Source organism: Pteropus alecto, unplaced genomic scaffold, assembly GCF_000325575.1.
Source record: "Pteropus alecto unplaced genomic scaffold, ASM32557v1 scaffold8, whole genome shotgun sequence".
In the NCBI taxonomy this organism is placed as follows: domain Eukaryota; kingdom Metazoa; phylum Chordata; class Mammalia; order Chiroptera; family Pteropodidae; genus Pteropus; species Pteropus alecto.
In genome coordinates, this window is record NW_006494609.1 from 7,787,248 (window position 1) to 7,805,770 (window position 18,523).

Genomic DNA, 18,523 nt, shown 5'->3' on the forward strand with positions numbered 1-18,523 from the left:
GACTCCTTCTCAGCCACCATTTCGTTTGACAGTGCAGCAAAGACCTGGAGTCTTAGCCTGCTCAGCCCCAAAGCTCAAGGCCATTTACCTTCTTTCCAAAGGTTTCCATTGAGCTATTTACTGCTCATCATACGGAAACTCCATTCAAATTCTTTACAGAATGTTATCTTCATAACATTCAAGCAACCCTCTCAAGTGAAAGCTGCTCATTGTCCCACACTTAGCATGGGGCCCAGTGGGCATTTTATAAACATCTAGATGAGGGAAACTCATATTTCCTGAAATCTAGAGGTGAGAATGGCATGGCTTGTCTATTATCTTTACAGATGATTATTTTTATATTTCTGCAAAAGTCCTTGCTTTTTTGAAGCTCATGCCTAAAAAACTATAAATGTGAAAGGATATGTATCCAACGGCAGAGTTTGTACCCATTTCCCAGTAAAATAGAGTTTCGATCAAAGTTTGTTATTCCTTTTTCTTTCTTTGCTATTTTTTCTTTGCAAGCCCTACTTGTCTAATGAGTATTATTTGCTGTCTAAAATGTTATTCCAACAAAGAACATTTTTATTGTCTAGGACTATGGACAAAGCTTGGGAAAATAGAACTACCAAATATGTAATTCTCACATCTTCATAAAAGAACTCTAGTTCACAACAAAATAAAATAAAATAATAAAATAACTATCAGTGCTTTCTCAGCCTCTGTATCTAGTGTCCCTGTGCATTGCAGTCCTCACCCAGGACACCTTAGTAGGTGGAATTAAACTCGCTGTGTAATTATTTCAAACAAAACACAAGCAAAAACAAAGACTACCTCTCAGTCTTCCACAACTACATAGGATAAATCCAAGTTTTCAGGGTACTCCTCTTAACAAGGCCGTCTCATAAGTGTCCCTCACTGTTAAATACATAACTGTTTCATCCTCCCAGCAGCCTGTTGATTAGGTATTATTATCATATTTTCACAGATAAGAAATTGAGGATAAAAGAGGTTGAGAAATTATCAGGATCACTCGCTATGAAGTGACAGAGCCAGTTCTAATTTCAAATTTGGAGCCTCTTTAAGCTTCTTACTTCTTACCAGAGTTTATAGGTGATGATTTGCAGCAGCGCTCAGAGTTCCCCTACACTTGCCACTAGCTGTGCCTGATTGTGGTCATGCTGCTTTCTCTTATCTCATGGCAATAGCTCCTAATGACGCCCATGTGGGAACCAGAGTTCCCACAGCTGAGGCTCCTTCTCCTCCACAAAAGGGTGTGTGCTTTCAGTGAGTGGGAAGAATCATTTTTGAGGTCAGAAACCCTGATTCTTGACAGTTCTGCATCGACGTGGTTTTGGCAAGTTACCTGTATGTCTCAGTAATTTAACTAGGAAATACAGGTGATAACACTTTAGTCCAGCTGGAATCACTGTATGAATTAATTGGTTGCAGAAATATAGCAACAAAATAAAACATTAAAATTTCCACAAAAAGGCATGGTCTAGCTACTTTCTTAAATTTGTCTTTGAAGTCCAATTTAATTCACCCGACAACCACTAAGCATTTAATCTGTAATAAACTCTGAGAAAAAAAAATATGAATAAAATACAAATGTGAAATAGAATTTTACATAGAAAAATATAAAACTTATGCATTCAGGAGAACAATGTTCTTAAAAGCGCGCATCTTAAGAAACTGTAGCTATTCCTCCATTGTTGACATTGGGTTAACCATTACCTGAAACTCTTGTGTTTTTGAGTAGATGCAGAACGTTTTTAAAAAGTCCTTAATGGTAGCAAATCTTTGTTCCCCAGAGTGAATCTGCTTCTGAGCAGCAGCTTAAAGTTACTAGAAGCTAAGTCTGGATAATGGGGATTAAAACTGAGAAATATTATTCTATGTCCCAAGTAAGATATACTGTAACGTTTTCTCATGGGGCTTGTGTGTGGGACCTGAGAACCTTCATGCACATACTGAAGAAATGAAGCCCAACCCCAGAAAAGGGCTAGCACCACCTCGTATAAGTCACTGATTTCTACTCTCTCTGTTGATTGTAGGAAACTATACAACAATGGCTTGACTTCAGTCCAAGGACATGCTTTCAATGGGACAAAGCTGGATGCTGTGTAAGTCAAGGATAACCATGGAAACTGCTATCTTTCCCCAGACTCCCACCACCAGGAAGGGCTGTCCAATGGGGTGGAATTCTTCTAGAGATAGTTTCTACCAGAGCATTCCTCAACCACATAGTATGACCAATACTTGGGATGATGTTAAAGGAACTTGGCAAGAGCCACTTTTAGTAGACACTTACAGTGATGCCAGTTCTAAGTCCCAAAGTCTTTATCCTTGATAAAATGGAGAATCATGGTGTCACTTACAGTTATTTTGTAGGAGTGTGTGTGCGTGTGCGCGTGTGTGTGTGTGTCAGTGTCCATCTACTATGTTCATGACGTGAAGGGAGTATCTTTAACTAACTCCAAAGCTGTTCAAAAAGTAAGGATTTCTTTTTAGATTTTTCCTGACAGGTTTTCAGGAAGGATGTGTTTATATTTGATTCACTCAGAAATAGCTGAAAAGCTATATCCAACGTTTGCCTTCTCCCCAAATAAATAATTCCTAGAACAGAATGTTGGCAAAAAGATAGCCACTGACATGGGTTTCTGCCTTTGTCATACCTTTCTATCAGGTCTTTGTGGTCCTCAGTATCTATGCCAGGGCATACTATGTGTCTAAGAGCTTGTGGACTAGTCCAGTTGTACTGGTGTGTGTTTTAACCTAATATCTAACAAATGAAAATGAGTCTGTTTCCCACAGTACAGTAGACGAGTTAATTTGTAGGGACCTCTCACTACAAAATGACAAAATTATACATTAAAAATTTTTTTTTCATAGCTCCTAGAGAGAGAAATAAACTAATAAGCCAGAAGCTGAAACCAAAGTGGTAAATGCTCACAAGTTCCCTTTGGGGTAGCTGCCAACATCAGTACTGCCAGGAGACTAGGCTTTAGTACAATGAGAAGGCAAGGGACATGATGTAAACCTGAGATTCCTAGATTAAGCCAGGGAACCTGGACAGGTTGTGCCACGCCAAGTAGTACCTCTTGACTCTTAACAGAAATAAATGCAAATCTCTACAGAGGAAAGAATCCTAATGTAGGCTCCCAGGTTTTAAAGATTAAGACCAATCAAATATGAGCTCACAGTCAAAAATCACATAGGAGAAAAAAAATCATGGGTAACAATCAGCTGAAGCAACAAACAACAGATTTTTGTGTTTGATTTGTTTCGTAACACTTCATTGAATATTTTTTAATAATTATATATTTTCAACTCCAGAAGTTCTATTTGCTTGTTAGAAAATTTATCTGTTCATGCTTGACAACTTTGTTGCCCACTCATTTTTGTGATTCTTTTTTTTCCCTTAAACATTTTATGAATAGTTATTATATATTCTAGAAATGATCACTACAAAATCTGAGGGCTTATGCTTCTAAATCTGTTATATCATACAGTACTTCCCAAACTTTAATGAGCATATAAATCATCTGGAGGATCTTGTTAAATTAAAGATTCTGATATGGTAGATCTGGGGTATGCCCAGGATTCTGCATTTCTAACAAGATCCCAGGTGATGCTGATGCTTCTCACCCATTGACCATGCTTGAAGTAGGTAAATAACCTACATAATCATATGCAGTAGGTAAATAACCTACATAACCTACATAACTCAATGCAAAACAAACGAACAAAAAACCCACATGTTTAGTGATGTTGTTCTGGTTTTGGGGTTAAGTGGTGGGTTCTGGTATAAATCCATTTTTAAAGAATAAATGCTAATAAGTTTTTAAATCAGTAAACCTTGGCATGGCTTTCTCAGTTTGTTTGAAGTGGGGTCTCACTCTTTGCCAGGCTTTTAGGTTTCCTAGTAGTCTGCATCAAAATAAAGAGAGTACCTTTCTTTAGATTGTCTGGTTATGGGCTCATTCAGGTTAATTTTAGTCATTTTTTAAAATACATAATTATAGGGGAAACCTAAAAAGAATCAGTAGAGTAATATGAATACTTATACATCAAATTTATTTTCGTGTTGGAGAGACCCCACTTCCAACTTAACTTTGTGGTATGAATCTTACACAATGCTTCATTTATTTTCAACATATTGACTGAGCACCTACAATGAGCCAGGTGCTGTGCACTAAATAACTGAACACTAAATACCTAATAGCATTGGCCTCCTTTCTGAAGATATAAGTATGGTTTCCCCTGACTTAGCACATGTTTTTTAAATTATTAGCATTTAATTTTGACATTACATGAATCTAACCAAATATTTTCCTCTTTGATTCAACTATTCTCAGAAACCCTTGACCTTAGGAAAATGAACTTCTCAATTCAAATTTTCTATAAATGAAGTGGAGGTATTGAGACTCCTTAAAATAATTATGACAGTTTATAGATACTTAGGGTATAAAGATTTCAAAAGACCATCACACTGTTCTAGGCATTGGGAACATCAAGAGGTTATTATTAAGGCAACAGAGAATCACACTAGCAAGGGCAGAGGTAGGAATAGTGAAGAAATCTTCAACCAGAGCTCACAATATGGCTCCTGAATTCGGTGTATCCAGCTGACTCTTGCCTAAACCAAAACTGCCTTTCCAGGATGCTGGATGAGAAAAAGGACCAGAAACCAACTTTGGATATAGGGTAATTCATTTCTAAAACTTTTATTTTTCCACAAGCAAAGGATTTTTAAGCCTAAGATTAGGATCTATGCTTTAAATTATTTGTTTCTTTATCCTGCCATCTTTAGTCATTGTAAGATATCACCCTAAATAACTCTCAGTTATCTTTTCTTTAGGGACATAGATTTGGGGTATAAAATTCAGACCTTAAAGTCTACAGAGCAATGATTCACAATATTAGCTGCAAATCTGAATCACCTGAAGAGATTTGAAAGCGCCGATGCCTAGGTTTTACTACAAGACATTCTGGTTCATCGGTGTAGGTGTAGCCAGGTCACTGGGTATTTAAAAATCTCCCCTGGTATGTCCTATGCAAAGCAAAAGTCAGGAACTGATGCTATGGAGTACCTACAGCAATCCTCTGGCCCAGTAGTCACGTTTACATTTGAAGCCCAAAGTGAACACATGGCTTTTTTTTTAATGTACTTTAAAAAAAAAAAAAAAAACATGGCTTTTATGTAAAATATTAAGGTTATTTATAGGAGTTTGATAAGTGTGGGAAATATTTCTTTTTTTATATTAGTTTCAAGTATATAGTACAATGGTTACATGTATATAAATAATGAAGTGATCCCTATGATTGCTCTGGCACCCATCTGGCTCTACATACAGCCATTATAATAATATTGACCATATTTCTTGTGCTGTACTCTATGTCCTTGTGACTGTTTTGTAACTACTAATTTCTAACTATTTCTTCATCTCTTCACCTTTTTCACCCAGTCCCCCAAATCCCCTCCCCTCTGGCAATCACCAGTTTGTTCTCTGTATCTGTGAGTCTGTTTTTATTTAGTTTGTTCACTTCTTTTCTTTCTTATATTCTACTTATAAGTGAAATCATATGGTATTTACTTTTGTCTGACTTATTCTATTCAGCATGATACCCTCTATGTCTCTCCATGTTATTAAAACTTATAAGATTTCAATTTTTTATAGCTGAATAACATTCCATTGTATATATGTACCATAACTTTATCCCATTGTCTATTGATGTGCACTTAGGTTGTTTCTATATCTTGGCTATTGTGAATCAAGCACTGCCATGGATATAGGGGTACATAGATCTTCACAAATTAGTGTTTTGGTTTTCTTTGGATAAATACCCAGAAGTGCAATTGCTAGGTCAAAATGTATTTCTATTTTTTTAATGTTTTGAGAAATCTCCAAACTTTTCAATAGTGGCTGCACCAATTTGTAATCCCAAACAGTGTATGAGGATTTCCTTTTCTCCACATCCTCGCCAACATTTGTTGTTTTTTGATTTATTGATGTTAGCTATTCTGACAGGTGTGAGGTATTATCTCATTGTGGTTTCAATCTGCATTTCTCTGATGATTAGTGACCTTGAGCATCTTTTTGTATGTCTATGGGCCATCTGTATTTCGTCTTTGGAGAAATACCTATTCAGGTCTTCTGCCCATTTTTTAATCAGATTGTTTGTTGTTGTTGAGTTGTATGAGTTCTTTATAAATTTTGGATATTAACCCCTTGTCAGATGTATCAGAGGCAAATATCTTCTCCCATTCAATAGGTTGTCTTTTCATTTTGTTGATGGTTTCCTTTTCCATGTAAAAACTTTTTAGTTTGATGTAGTCCAGTTCGTTTATTTTTTCTTTTGTTTCCCTTGTCTGAGGAGATACATCAGGAAAAAAAAAAATTACTAATAGCAATATCAGAGAGTTTACTGCCTATGTTTTCTTCTAGAAGTTTTATGGTTTCAGGTCTTACATTTAAGACTTTAATCAATTTTGACTTTATTCTTATATGTGGTATAAGAAAGTGGTCCAGTTTCATTTATACCACATATTCTTATATATGGTATAAGAAAGTGGTCCAGTATAAGAAAGTGGTCCAGTTTCATTTTTTTGCATGTATCTGTCCAGTTTTCTCAATGCCATTTATTGAAGAGAGAGAAATATTTCTTAATTAAGAATCATTTGTTTCTTGATTTTTAAAAGACTAGATCAGAGTTTAGCAAGCATTTTCTGGAAAGGGCCAGATAGTAAATATTTGGGGCTTTGTGAGCCATATGATCCTAGTGGCAGCTACTCAACTTTGCCAACATAACATGAGAGCAGACATAGATAGTACATAAAAAATGAGCATGGCTGTGTTCTAATAAAACTTTATTTACAAAAACAGTCAGCAAGCAAAATTTGACTGGATGGTCATAGTTTGTGAACCTCTGGTCTAGGTGAAAGTATTCCGTGAGGATGACAATCATGTGATGAAATATGTGATCTGTTTCTCTCAATTCCTGGTAATGGATAATGGGCAAACATGAGATAAAGATGAGAAGTATCTGGATAGAAATATTTTTGCGTTTAAAAATTCAGATCCAATCATAATAGAAAACAAAGATCTTTTTTTGTTCCAATCAGTATTTTGAATCCAAACTTCAATCTTTGCTCCTATTATAAAGCAATATTCTATCTATTCATCATTCTACCTAAATTTCTGATTACTGATTGATAGAAATTTTTCTTAGCTCTAAGCACTTCAGTAAAAGGTATCATGTAAATCCAAGGTAAAATCAAGATGATCATGATAAGGAGGAGTGGGAAGATAAGGGTTGAGCTGTAGATGGCGAAGGTAGATGTCAAGTTTCCATAGTAGTAATGAAATTATATTCACTTTGTGATTTTAACATAGGACTGATACCTCTGGTCTCGATGCTAATTGTGATTTTAAACTAATGTAAGCACATCCAAATCCTATAATTATTCTAATAGTGTTAAAAGATTGCATGTAAGCATGTTAGCAATTTGGTAAATTTTCAACAAGCGTGTTCAAATATCTTTAAGTTTGAATTTAAACAATATGTCATCCAAAAGAAGAATTATTCCCCATCATCCACTTCATGCCAATTTACTGAAATTAGCAGATTTGACCTCATTTAGACCCATTTTTGTTAGTGTAACTGAAGAATACAATTGCAGCCAAGTTGGACAAATTCCATATTGAGAACAAGTATTGATGCCTCCACAACAGTTGGGTAATTAGTTAAAAGTTCACTAAAATTATGACAGATGTGTAAAAGCACATGGTCTTGTGATTTCACATGGAACCAAGCGCACTGTCATCACTCAGAGGTAAAATTAATAAAAACACAAGCATCCTTTGTTCAACAGAAGTTGAACTGCTCTCAGTCACAAGTCACACATTCATTCTTTGGAACGTCTTTTCCATCCTCTCCACGCAGTCTGGTGTGGGAATACGCTCCTTGCTCCTTATCTCAAAATGTCTAATTCTCTGTATCGTATTTTCTATTGTCAAACTCTAGTAACTAGCTACTATCTGATAGTAAACACTTGAGTAAGGAAAAAAATATCATTTCGATGTGCTAAAAATGTACCAAAACACTAATCGTTATAAACAGAGAAATCAACACAACTCAAATGCTAATTAGCATCACATATTCGCTGATTAGAAGCAAAACACTGCAGCTTTGAGCACTGGGAAAAAAGACAATGATAGAGAAAATTACGGGATTAAGCAGGCTATTATTTCTCATTGGTAAGTATTTGAACAGCTTGTAGGATATGCTCCCAGGCTGGCTTTTCCCTCTGCCTATTGAAAGCTTGAGCATTTTCTCACTTGCGACTGTTTACAGACAGGTGTCCTGATTTCTGCTACCAAAAGGATTTCCATAGAGCAATGAAGACTGAGCAGGGTTCCCTTTAATTTTCCAAATAACGAATGCGTGGGAGAGAAACACTGCTCTCCACCAAAGTGTTCCCAGAAGAGTCTTAACTTAAACAGGTCCCAGCCCAACCGTCCTCTAAAGGGATTATGGATATACAGGCCGAAATTCCATCTTGGAGCTGAAATGTGTTCTAAAACTCCCCAGAAAACAAAGCTCAGCAGTGACCACAGCTTTCCTTGCCACAGTGTCATACTCCTCCCTCTGATATAAGTCACTTCCTCATCTAAACATAATATAGAGGGTTATGTAGTCTAGCTAGGAGTTACCAAGCAACTGGACTTCCATTTATTCTCCCAGCGTGTTTTTACTGAATGGCTGCTATGTGCCAAGAGTGAGTCCAATTGGGGCAGGATGTGAGCCATATTGGAACTAATAATACTGAATAATATTGGAATTATATTACTGAATTCTTTGATTGGCTATTTTTCTCCAGCTCATTCCTGACCATCTTCATTTTCCTGACCATGATGTTCTTCCTTAACTGTGAGATACAATCACTTAAATCAAGGCAGGGTTTCTTAACAATCCCCCACCATATGAAAAATCTGACATATCTTTTCTAGGAAGAACTTCATCTCTTCCAGGAAATTCTCAAAGAAGGATAAGTCCTCCAAACAATGAAAAGGCATTGAAAACACACACGTAGCAGTGTCTATATTATTATTTTTAAAGGAAACATCACTTACTTTCTCATAAGCGCTTCCCAGTATTTGCATTTAGAAATCCTAAATTTCAAGAAGTCTTTCCTTTCACCTCTGACTCCAAGACTTTCTATTCCATTTTAAGTTCATTTATGTTCATCTTGTCCTTGCAGCAGATAGTATAAACGATTACACCCTTATAAAATAATTATTGCTTGAAGTAGTTACCCATATAGCCTACCAAGATTTGTGATCGACTTACTCAAGCTGGTTTACAGAATGTGGATTCCAGAGGAATAAAGCTAAGTCATGGTCAAGGAAATCAGTTTAACAACATTCCCAGTAAACATCATGTGATAAATGGAGCTGATGGAAGCACTTTCCTTCTGGCTATTAAAGCTTCTGTGGATGTGTTTTCCCTTCCTACCCCCTTAGATGGAAGGTAGTATCAGCAATCTGAACTCAAGGTTAAAAGCTAAATAAGGCAGCCCTCCATACTACTATGGCAGTGATAGTTTCATTTTTAAGCATCTAATTATCTCTAAGAGGTAAAGTGTCCAAATAACCATGTTGGTTTTAGAGAACACAGCCTCCCTCAAGACCTAGTTCATCTCCGTTCAAGTTGACTGCGCCCTCCCTCCATCCTTTTTCTCCCCTCCTGGACTCTGGCTGGCTTTCCCAGTATGAAATCTTCTACAGTGTTTCTGGTAAACTGCAGTGCTTATCAACCAGACTCCTTATCCTTGGGGACATATTGAATAACAGATGAAAACACTGCAGAATTGGACAAGCAATTATTTAGTTCTACAGTTTCTAATGATTAGAGCAAGCCGATTTTCACTCGCAGCAGCTGGAGATGGTGAGGACAAACTGAGATGAGGTCACCAGTCGTTACTTGATTTTCAGCAGTCTGGGAACAGAATGTGATCGATCAGCAAGCGGCATGGCCCAAAGAATACAAAAGGAGACATGAGCCAGCGCCGTAATCACACTGAATTTAGCCGTCTTTCTACAAAATCATGTTCAAGAGCTTCTCTCTGGTTGTTGTTTTCTCCAAGGTGGCTCTTGCCTGCTCTAGCTATCACTGACATGGACACAGTGGGTTGAAGGAGAATCAAACAAAGATCAAATGATTCAGAGCCTTAGGTGATAGTTATTCATCCAGAAGGCACACAGTTTAGCTGCTCTATCACCTTAGCCGGGCTTTGTACATATATGAGATTAACTGACCCCTCCATTTCAGACTTAACAATGCCCTGGAGGCTTGGTGTCCAACCCCGCCAAAGAGGCTATGTCTGGACCATGCCCTTGTAGCATTGTAAGCCAGCTGTCCTGTCGCAGCCATCAAAAAGTCAGTCGGCTACCACACCATATACTGAGTCTTCTAGTCTTTCAGTTTCCATTATTTTTTCCCATAAAACAATCATGTGTGTCCCCCTAAGAGTTTAGCATCGCCTACCTTATTATTTTGGAAGACAGGTGCATCGATTTTTTTATTTACTCTTTTACACATTCATTCAACAAATAGTTAGAGGGGCATTGAACTTGGCACTAGTGGTACAGCAACAAATAGGACAGAGAGCTTATATTCTGACTGAGTAGACAGAAGAGGAACAAGTAAACAAATTTAAAAAGAAAGATAATTGCATGTTGTGATAATGCTGTGAAGGAAGTAAAGAGTGCAGTTAGGAAAACTGGTAGTGGCTACTTTAGGAGGTTCTTAACCTTATTTTGAGAAAAAAATGCAAAGAATCACAAAATCTATATCAATTTATAAGCTGTCATCGTGTGGAGTTGAAGTACGTACTTGTCATTTGGTTAATCTCTCATCCCGCCCAGGAGAGGAAGACTTCATTGGTGGTTGGTAAACTCTTCTTCCTCCAACTGCTCCCGTAAAGACCCACCTCCAGCTCTGAGGCTGCCATCTCTTATTCTAAGTAAGTTGCATTCTTGACAGAAGACTGGAGCTGCTGGAGCAGGCGAGGCTGAGGGCCGGAACCTCGGGAAGCACTGCTCCTGCCTTTGCCTTCTGAACAGCATCAGGGGCCGCCTCCCCTCAAGTCAGCCACCAATGAAGGCGCCCTCCCTCTCCTCAGCTGAGTCAGAGAAAGAGAAGAACAGCCTCTTAACTAAGAAGTTTCTCCGTGAGGGCTCTGGGACAGGAATCCTTCCGACCGAAAGTCCTCATGTTACACTATTATCATTAACCATCATCCTTGAGAATTTTCCATCATGAAAAGCAAACACCATAAACAGAATGATGCGAACATTATTCATATCTAAGCAGACCTCCTAAGGGGTCTCTGCTGTATTTATTTTGCATCAACAGGTTACCACTCACTAATTCTAGAACTGACTAGGTTATGTGGTTATTCTAAACACGTGTAAATTGAGATCACTTATAATGAGGATATATATGCACTTTGTTTCTTTTAGGACAAATTTGTTCTCTAAAAAAGCTAGGGAGGTGAGGAACCAGTTTCAAAATCTTTGGAAGCTTTTATCCATTTGGAAGTACTTTTATTTCAGAATCACTTTGTATTAAGAAAATAGAATCACTTTGTGACTTAAATTGCTTCAAAGATACTTTACCCTCAAATGCCCAATGTGTTTTCAAAATGGAAAGATCAATATACTTCCTCCATAAAGGATATACTCTGCCATCTTATCTGCATAACCTGCCCCTACCAAACGAGATTGTCAGAGAAAATACAGGCCACCCAATTCAGTTCAAATTTCAGATAAATAACAAAGAATTTCTAGTATAATAACTGTTTCAAAAATTACGTGGGAAATACTTATACTAAAAAATTATTCATTGTTGGTCTGAGGTGTATTGTTATTTGCTAAATCTGGTAACCCTGTCCTAAAGAAGAGATTTGAATCTCTGAGAGTCTGCATCACCTGACCCACCACCTTCACCACCTTCATTCTGTTCCTGGTTGTAGCCCAGTCTTCGAAAGAAAATGGGAATATGATCAATACTGAGAAAAAATTAAATTAGTTGGTATTGAAGAGGATTGGAAAATACAATTGCCACTGGCCAGGTAAATAGGTAATTAGGCAACTTTTGTAAAATTAGATATGCAAACTAGATCATAAACAAGCTCACTTTCAAAGACTTCTACCATAATTAATATATATAAACTTTGCACAATTGAAACCTAGAATGTTTTGAGTACTTAAGCCAAAAGAAGGTAATTCTTTAATTTCCAAATTCTTAAAAACCAGTTAATAGCTGTGGGGGACCACGCTCATGTATAATTTTGGTATTTGCATTAATTTGCTTAACCTCACCTAATTTATTCTCTCTCTCTCTCTCTCTTTCTCAAGTTACCTGAACAAGAATAAATACCTGACAGTTATTGACAAAGATGCATTTGGAGGAGTATACAGTGGACCGACCTTGCTGTGAGTAAAACATATGAAAGAACATTTCAGTCTTTTTCTTCTTTTCTTTTCCTGGAAGGGAGGGGGGCATTAAGAGGAACAGCCGATGTCCGTGGGTAGGGAATGTAATTGTCTTGAAAAGAGACTTCTGCTAGTACTTTTCTGCCCGGCAGTATAGATTACTATTTGGAATAAAGTCCTTGCTGTTTGATATTCAGAAGTCTCCACATTCCACTGTGCCATCCTGATGCCTGATCAGGCAGCCACCTTGGTGTGGACATTTGTGGAGTCACTCTCATGGGGAAAAAAAAAACCAGATATTTTGAACAGCTGCTGTTTATAAAATTCTAAGACATGAGGTCTACAAATAGGTGGAAGGCACCCTAGTTTGCACAGGAAATATATGTGAATTTGCATTGCACAATGCCTGGCACAAAGAAGGAAGAGTTTAAATGACTGTTTCGGAAGAACTCATCATCATTAGGGAAGACGGAATGTAAACACTTTTAAAAACAGCATGGGCAAAAGTACCTATTTTTGCATTTCCTCTGATTTACATTTCCACATTCAATTGGTAATCAAGTTTTGTCAAGTGTGTCTCCCTCGGCCTCTTTATTAATGCTGTCTCCTCCCTCCCCTTGGTTTTGCCTTAGTTTAGAATCTCATCATTGAGCATTTAGTCAAGTCTTTGCCAAAATGGAACACAGCACAGGACAATCCAGCAGAGACAAAAAGAAATATTCTAATAATTTCTTATTTTAAGAAATAAAATATTATTTAAATATTTTTTAAAATTTTAAAACATAAATATACATTTATGTTTTTAAAAATGAGAACAAATTGTTTTACTAATATTTTATATATCGATGACCTCTATCCCTCAAGAGTCAGGTAGGGAATGAATGGATGCATCCCAAGGAAACAGTGGGTGATCCACAGTCTCAAGGACTTATCCTCGCTCTTTCACTTTTAATAATTTTACTTCACTTTTAATAATTTTACTTCACTTTTAGATTGAATGCGCCCACCTACATAGATTTATGGCCTTATTCTCTTAATACATAGGCTACATATAAAAGTGATGCTAAAAATCTACTGTGCCACATGGGGGTTCATTGTTAACTAATGGCAAAGTACTTAAAAGTATTATGCATTTTTCTTTTTACAAAAAGACAAGCGAAAAAAATCTGTCGAGCTTTTCTGTGACTTTTTTAACCTGAAATACATTTTTTAAAGACATCTTTAACTATTTTTTCAAGATAAAGATGATATTTCCCCAATGCATGAGGAAAGTTGTTGCTTTTCTAAAGAAACTTGTGATTTGGAAAGAGCCTTTAGAAACAGGTATTTAGAAACATTTTCCCATGTAATGTGATGTTCTTGCTGAAAATTGTGACTGTCGCTTATAAAAATCCTATTTTGTTAAGATCAGAAATTAAATTTTAACTTGTTTTTAAATCTTTCCCATTAAGAGCTGAAATGGGTTTTATATCCATGTGTATAAAATAAGAAAATAAAACACCTCAGATTAGTTTGCAAAATAACTGATTGACATTCAAGAATATGAATTTCAATAAAAACATGTATTTAATTACTGAAGCAGATTGAAAGATGAGAATCCTAATTTAATAAGTACAGTCAAGCCTGCCCTAGTCTATTTGTAATCATCTATCTTTTTGAGGTAACTTTGTTCATTGAGACAGCCATGTAAACCAAAACTGAAATAAATTGAATAAGAAGCTGACCTCTGAATAGCTATATCAGAAAGGGTTATACAATGATTTTCAAAAATAGTGAAGTATATTTAATAATTTTCACTTTAGATAATTGCTTTCACTTTAGTGAAATAGTTTTTAAAATATTACTTATTTTCATCTTATCTTTTTAAATGTACATTTAGTGCCTTTCATAATGTACATAACATGGTATTACAGTGATATGTTTATAGAGCTCATAAATATACACATATTAAAGGTACATACTCAAATATTTTTTTACTTATATTTACATGCTATTGAAAGAATTTGAAGACCAATGGTGTAGACCAGAATAGCTCAAAGTATGGGTCCACTATAAGGTGAATGGCTTGCCTGGAATGTACATCAAAGCACAGCTTCCTTCATGGAGAAAGTCTTCCCATGAGAGCAAAGTTGCTTAAACTGAGCAGTGAGTTTAGTGAAGTAGTTGGCTTACATTCCAGTACGAGCTTCTTACGTTATCAAGGACTCGTAAGAAACAGTTAGCCAATGGGCACCACACTTTAAGTAGCACTAGTCTAGATGACAAGAGCCTCCAAATCTCCCCTGCCTTCCCCACACCTCACGCCTCGGTCCCTTCCAATTCTACTAAGAAAGGGAACAATGAAGAATTCAGAAGCAGCAATCAACACAGGAAAGAAACAAATGAAATTCCCAGGATGACCAAAAAGAGAGGTCCTGGAAATCTTGAGAAAAAGACACCTACATCAAAGCTAAAGGACAGAGGGCTCTGAGGGAAAGTTGTAGAAATAAAAAGGGATCAATAGATTATCTGACAAGATTGACTATATGAAAAACTGGTTTGAGAGGCGTTTTATAGAACTTCAGAGCATCGGCAAGACTTAGCAAGAAGCCCACTCAAACCAAGATACATTAATTCAAAAAGAGAGAGAGACAGACATCTTATGACAAAACAAACAAAAAAAGTCACACAAGCAAGGAAAATAATTACAATATGCAGAATTGTAATAACCAAAATACTGAATATGGGTTCAACCAAATATGTCCTAAAACTATTTCAGGAGAGTGGAGAGGTGTGAAGGGTGATGGACAAGAGCTAAGTCTTTATCATCCATAGTAGGGAGTCAGCGGGTGAATCGAAAACAAATAAATCAAGAAATATTTAAATTATGAAAAGAATACCAGAAGTTGAGAGTGGTTGCTTCTGGATAGTCAGAAAACAGACTGCAGAGAGGGGCTGCTCAGGGACCTGCTGTGTGTTTTATCAAGCTTCCAGTGTTATTTGCTTTTTAAAAAATAGGTCCATACATTATTTTAATAAAAATTAAAATTAAATTTAAAAAGAAAGCACAAAGTGTTAGGAAGAGAGGACAATGGAGATGGCAGCATTTGAGAGGCCAGTAGAAGGAAAGCAAGAAATAAACGAAGAAGAGTCCAGTCTCGTCCAAATTTCAACCACAGTTGTTATCTTAAAAGTGTTGCCTATGCTATTACTTTAATTCTCGCCTTGAACTTTTGTCAAAAATTTCATTACTTAATGTCCCACATATCTTTTCCCCATAACTAGTTTTTAAGATCCTAAAGGAAATGGACTATGTCTTATATTTTTTGTAATCCCCCCACTTCAAATGAGAAGACAGCAAGTACTCAATAAATATTTGATAAAATGTAACTAAATATCAAATATCAAATATCAAATTTGATTGTGATTTCAAGTCAAAGCCAAAGGTGGAAAATCTTAAACTCGACCTAAAGAAAAGAGAATTGGATGGCATATGTATTTCTGCTTCATAAAGGTATTTATGAAAGAATACAGTCATCTCTAACAGTTGACAAAATAAACAGTCAAACTTGCCAACTTACTTTACCACTTTTCAAAAAAGATATCACCTCTCAAAAAACCTAATTTAAAATAAAAGCAACATCTTAAGTGAGAGCTATTCTCTAATCTTTTTTTATAAAAGCCTTTTTAAATTTCATTTAATAACATTTTTTACTTATTGATTTTTTAAATCAAGATATGCAACCTCATTTTCTATTTTTATACTTTCAATTTTTTATTATCTTGTTTTCTGTTAATCTTATTTTGAAAGAGAAGCTCTTGATGTTTATAATCCCAAAGGAAAGAACACACTGAAATGCAATGCCTTCCATAATAACCAGAGTTCTCTAAGGCCTAATTATGTAACCCACAGTAATAAGCATTTAACTTACTGTTGAAATTTCTATATTATAATTGTTCCCCTTACTATTTTCAGTATCTCCTAAGTAGAAGAAATCTCTGTGATAATACCCTTGAGTTTACATACATGTATTAATAAAAATAAACTTCAAATTTAACTTTTGTTGCTATTAGTTGATCAAATTTGAAAATCTAAGGGTCATGGACTACTATTTTGGTTTACAGAAAAATAAGCCTTTTGGTTTTCTTTTTGACTCTTAATGATCATAAGTTCCTACTATTAGACAGCTGAAAAATTGTGGCAGGGTATTTTGGGCATGCCTAAAGTCCACAGGTATTTTCAATGCATAATTTTGTAGGTTGATCAGCAAAATTATTTTTTGTTGTAGAGGTATAATTTATATACAATAATATGCACAGTTTTCAAGTGTACAGTTTGATGAGTTTTAGCAAAACTATGTCACCCTACCCCAGTCAAGACTTAGAAAATTTTCATCACCTAGAGACTTCCCTCATGCTACTAAGTTTTCCATAGACAACTCCATATCATTATTTTTCTAGTGTAAAAATCTAGGGGTAAAATTGTCAGATCACAGGATAAATGTCTATTTAACTTTATAGGAAATACTGACAAGCTGTTTTCCACAATAGTTGTCCCATTTTCTATTCACACTAGCGAAGTATGACAGCTTCATACTGGCCAACCCACTGTATTGTCAACCTTTTTATTCTAGCCATTCTAATAAGTGTAAAGTAGCTTTACTTTGTGTTTCCCTGATTATTTACCATGTTGAGCATCTTTTCATGTACTTATTAGCCACTTGTATATTTTCTTTTGTCAAGTGTCTGTTCAGATATCTTACTCATTTTTTTAAATTGACTCGTTTGTCTTTTTATTTTTGAGTTGTGGTCCTAGGTAAAATTTTTGGCCTAAATAAAATCAGTTTTTGTTCTAACTACCAACCCTCCTCCATCCCTAGTTTATCCTGTTCTATAGGCATTTTACTGAGCACCTACTGAACTCCATGAAAGTTAGAAGGATAAGACACAGCCTTTGCTTTTACAGAGGTTACAATCGAATTCAGGAGAAATGTGAATAAATAACTATACTATAAGTTCGGTGTAAAAAGAGCCATAAGAGATACTTAGAGAATCTTGTTACCATTTCTGTAACCAGCAAAAGCCTCATTTAAGGAGGTAATACTGGAGATGGGCTTCAGATGAGGGATAGAATTAAAACAAAGACAGAGTTATGAAAGAAAGAGCAAAAGGCAAGTCAACAGGAAAATATAAGATGTATTCAAAGAACAAAAAGAGAAGGAGGGAGGAAGGGAAGAAGAGAGGAAGGGAGGAAGGGAGGAAGGGAGGAAGGGAGGAAGGGAGGAAGGGAGGAAGGGAGGAAGGGAGGAAGGGAGGAAGGAAGGAAGGAAGGAAGGAAGGAAGGAAGGAAGGAAGGAAGGAAGGAAGGAAGGAAAGAAAGGGAAGAGAAGAGAAGAGAAGGGAAGGCAAGGCAAGGAAAGAAGACATAATTTGGGTCCAAGAATAATGTCTGAAAAGTGTGTTGTGTTGAAATCGTATTGTGGGGAACACGACCTAACTCAGCAGGTAAGGTGACCCACCGAAGGGTTACTGCAGAAATATTAGTAACAGCTGCATAACCCTTTATAGTGTATGGCCCTCTTCAACTCACCCCATGCTTTCTTTACTTCGCCTCTGCCTACTCTCAGCCACTGCGCCTGGGCTGCTCGTCTGTACCTCCTGGCTATTTGGCAGACACTGGACCTCCCTCGGGGCAGAGGGAAATTGAGCCCAAAGACCTAATCAGCCTGGAGTTCCTTGTCCTCCTTTCTGTGTTTGCTGAGCAGAGCTTTGGGAGCAGCTGTCTGGAGAGGAAGGGAACCTCCTAGGGGTGTAAACCAGAGGAGGTTTGCCTGCTAGGCTGCTCTGCTCACAGACTGTGAAATAAATTGCAAAGTTAAACAGACCTCTTACAGTGCCCAGCTTGGGCACCAAGCCAGACTCAAGGCAAAGAAGCCAAGTTGCTGAAGAAGCAACCAAAGCAGGCCATCCTTCCTAAGTCACATACCCACGTCCTCAGAGGTACAGCAAAGGAGAGAGGCTGTGACCATTTCTTGGAGTCTATGAGAGCTTTGAGGAAG

General features: G+C 36.6%; 1 protein-coding gene and 1 long non-coding RNA gene across 6 annotated transcripts in view; one reads left to right on the top strand and one right to left on the bottom strand.

The window, feature by feature from the left end:
• TSHR (thyroid stimulating hormone receptor) overlaps window positions 1-18,523 on the top strand; it is a 101,184-nt gene that overhangs the window by 68,044 nt on the left and 14,617 nt on the right. For all 5 annotated transcript variants that reach the window (XM_015599787.2, XM_025042120.1, XM_006925497.3 and 2 more), the window contains 2 exons: window positions 2,037-2,105; window positions 12,408-12,485. In XM_015599787.2, coding sequence (XP_015455273.1) covers window positions 2,037-2,105; window positions 12,408-12,485 — 147 coding nt within the window. The remainder of the gene's footprint in view (window positions 1-2,036; window positions 2,106-12,407; window positions 12,486-18,523) is intronic.
• The window catches only part of LOC112473674, a 103,664-nt gene that overhangs the window by 63,071 nt on the left and 22,070 nt on the right, over window positions 1-18,523 (bottom strand). The window lies entirely within an intron of this gene.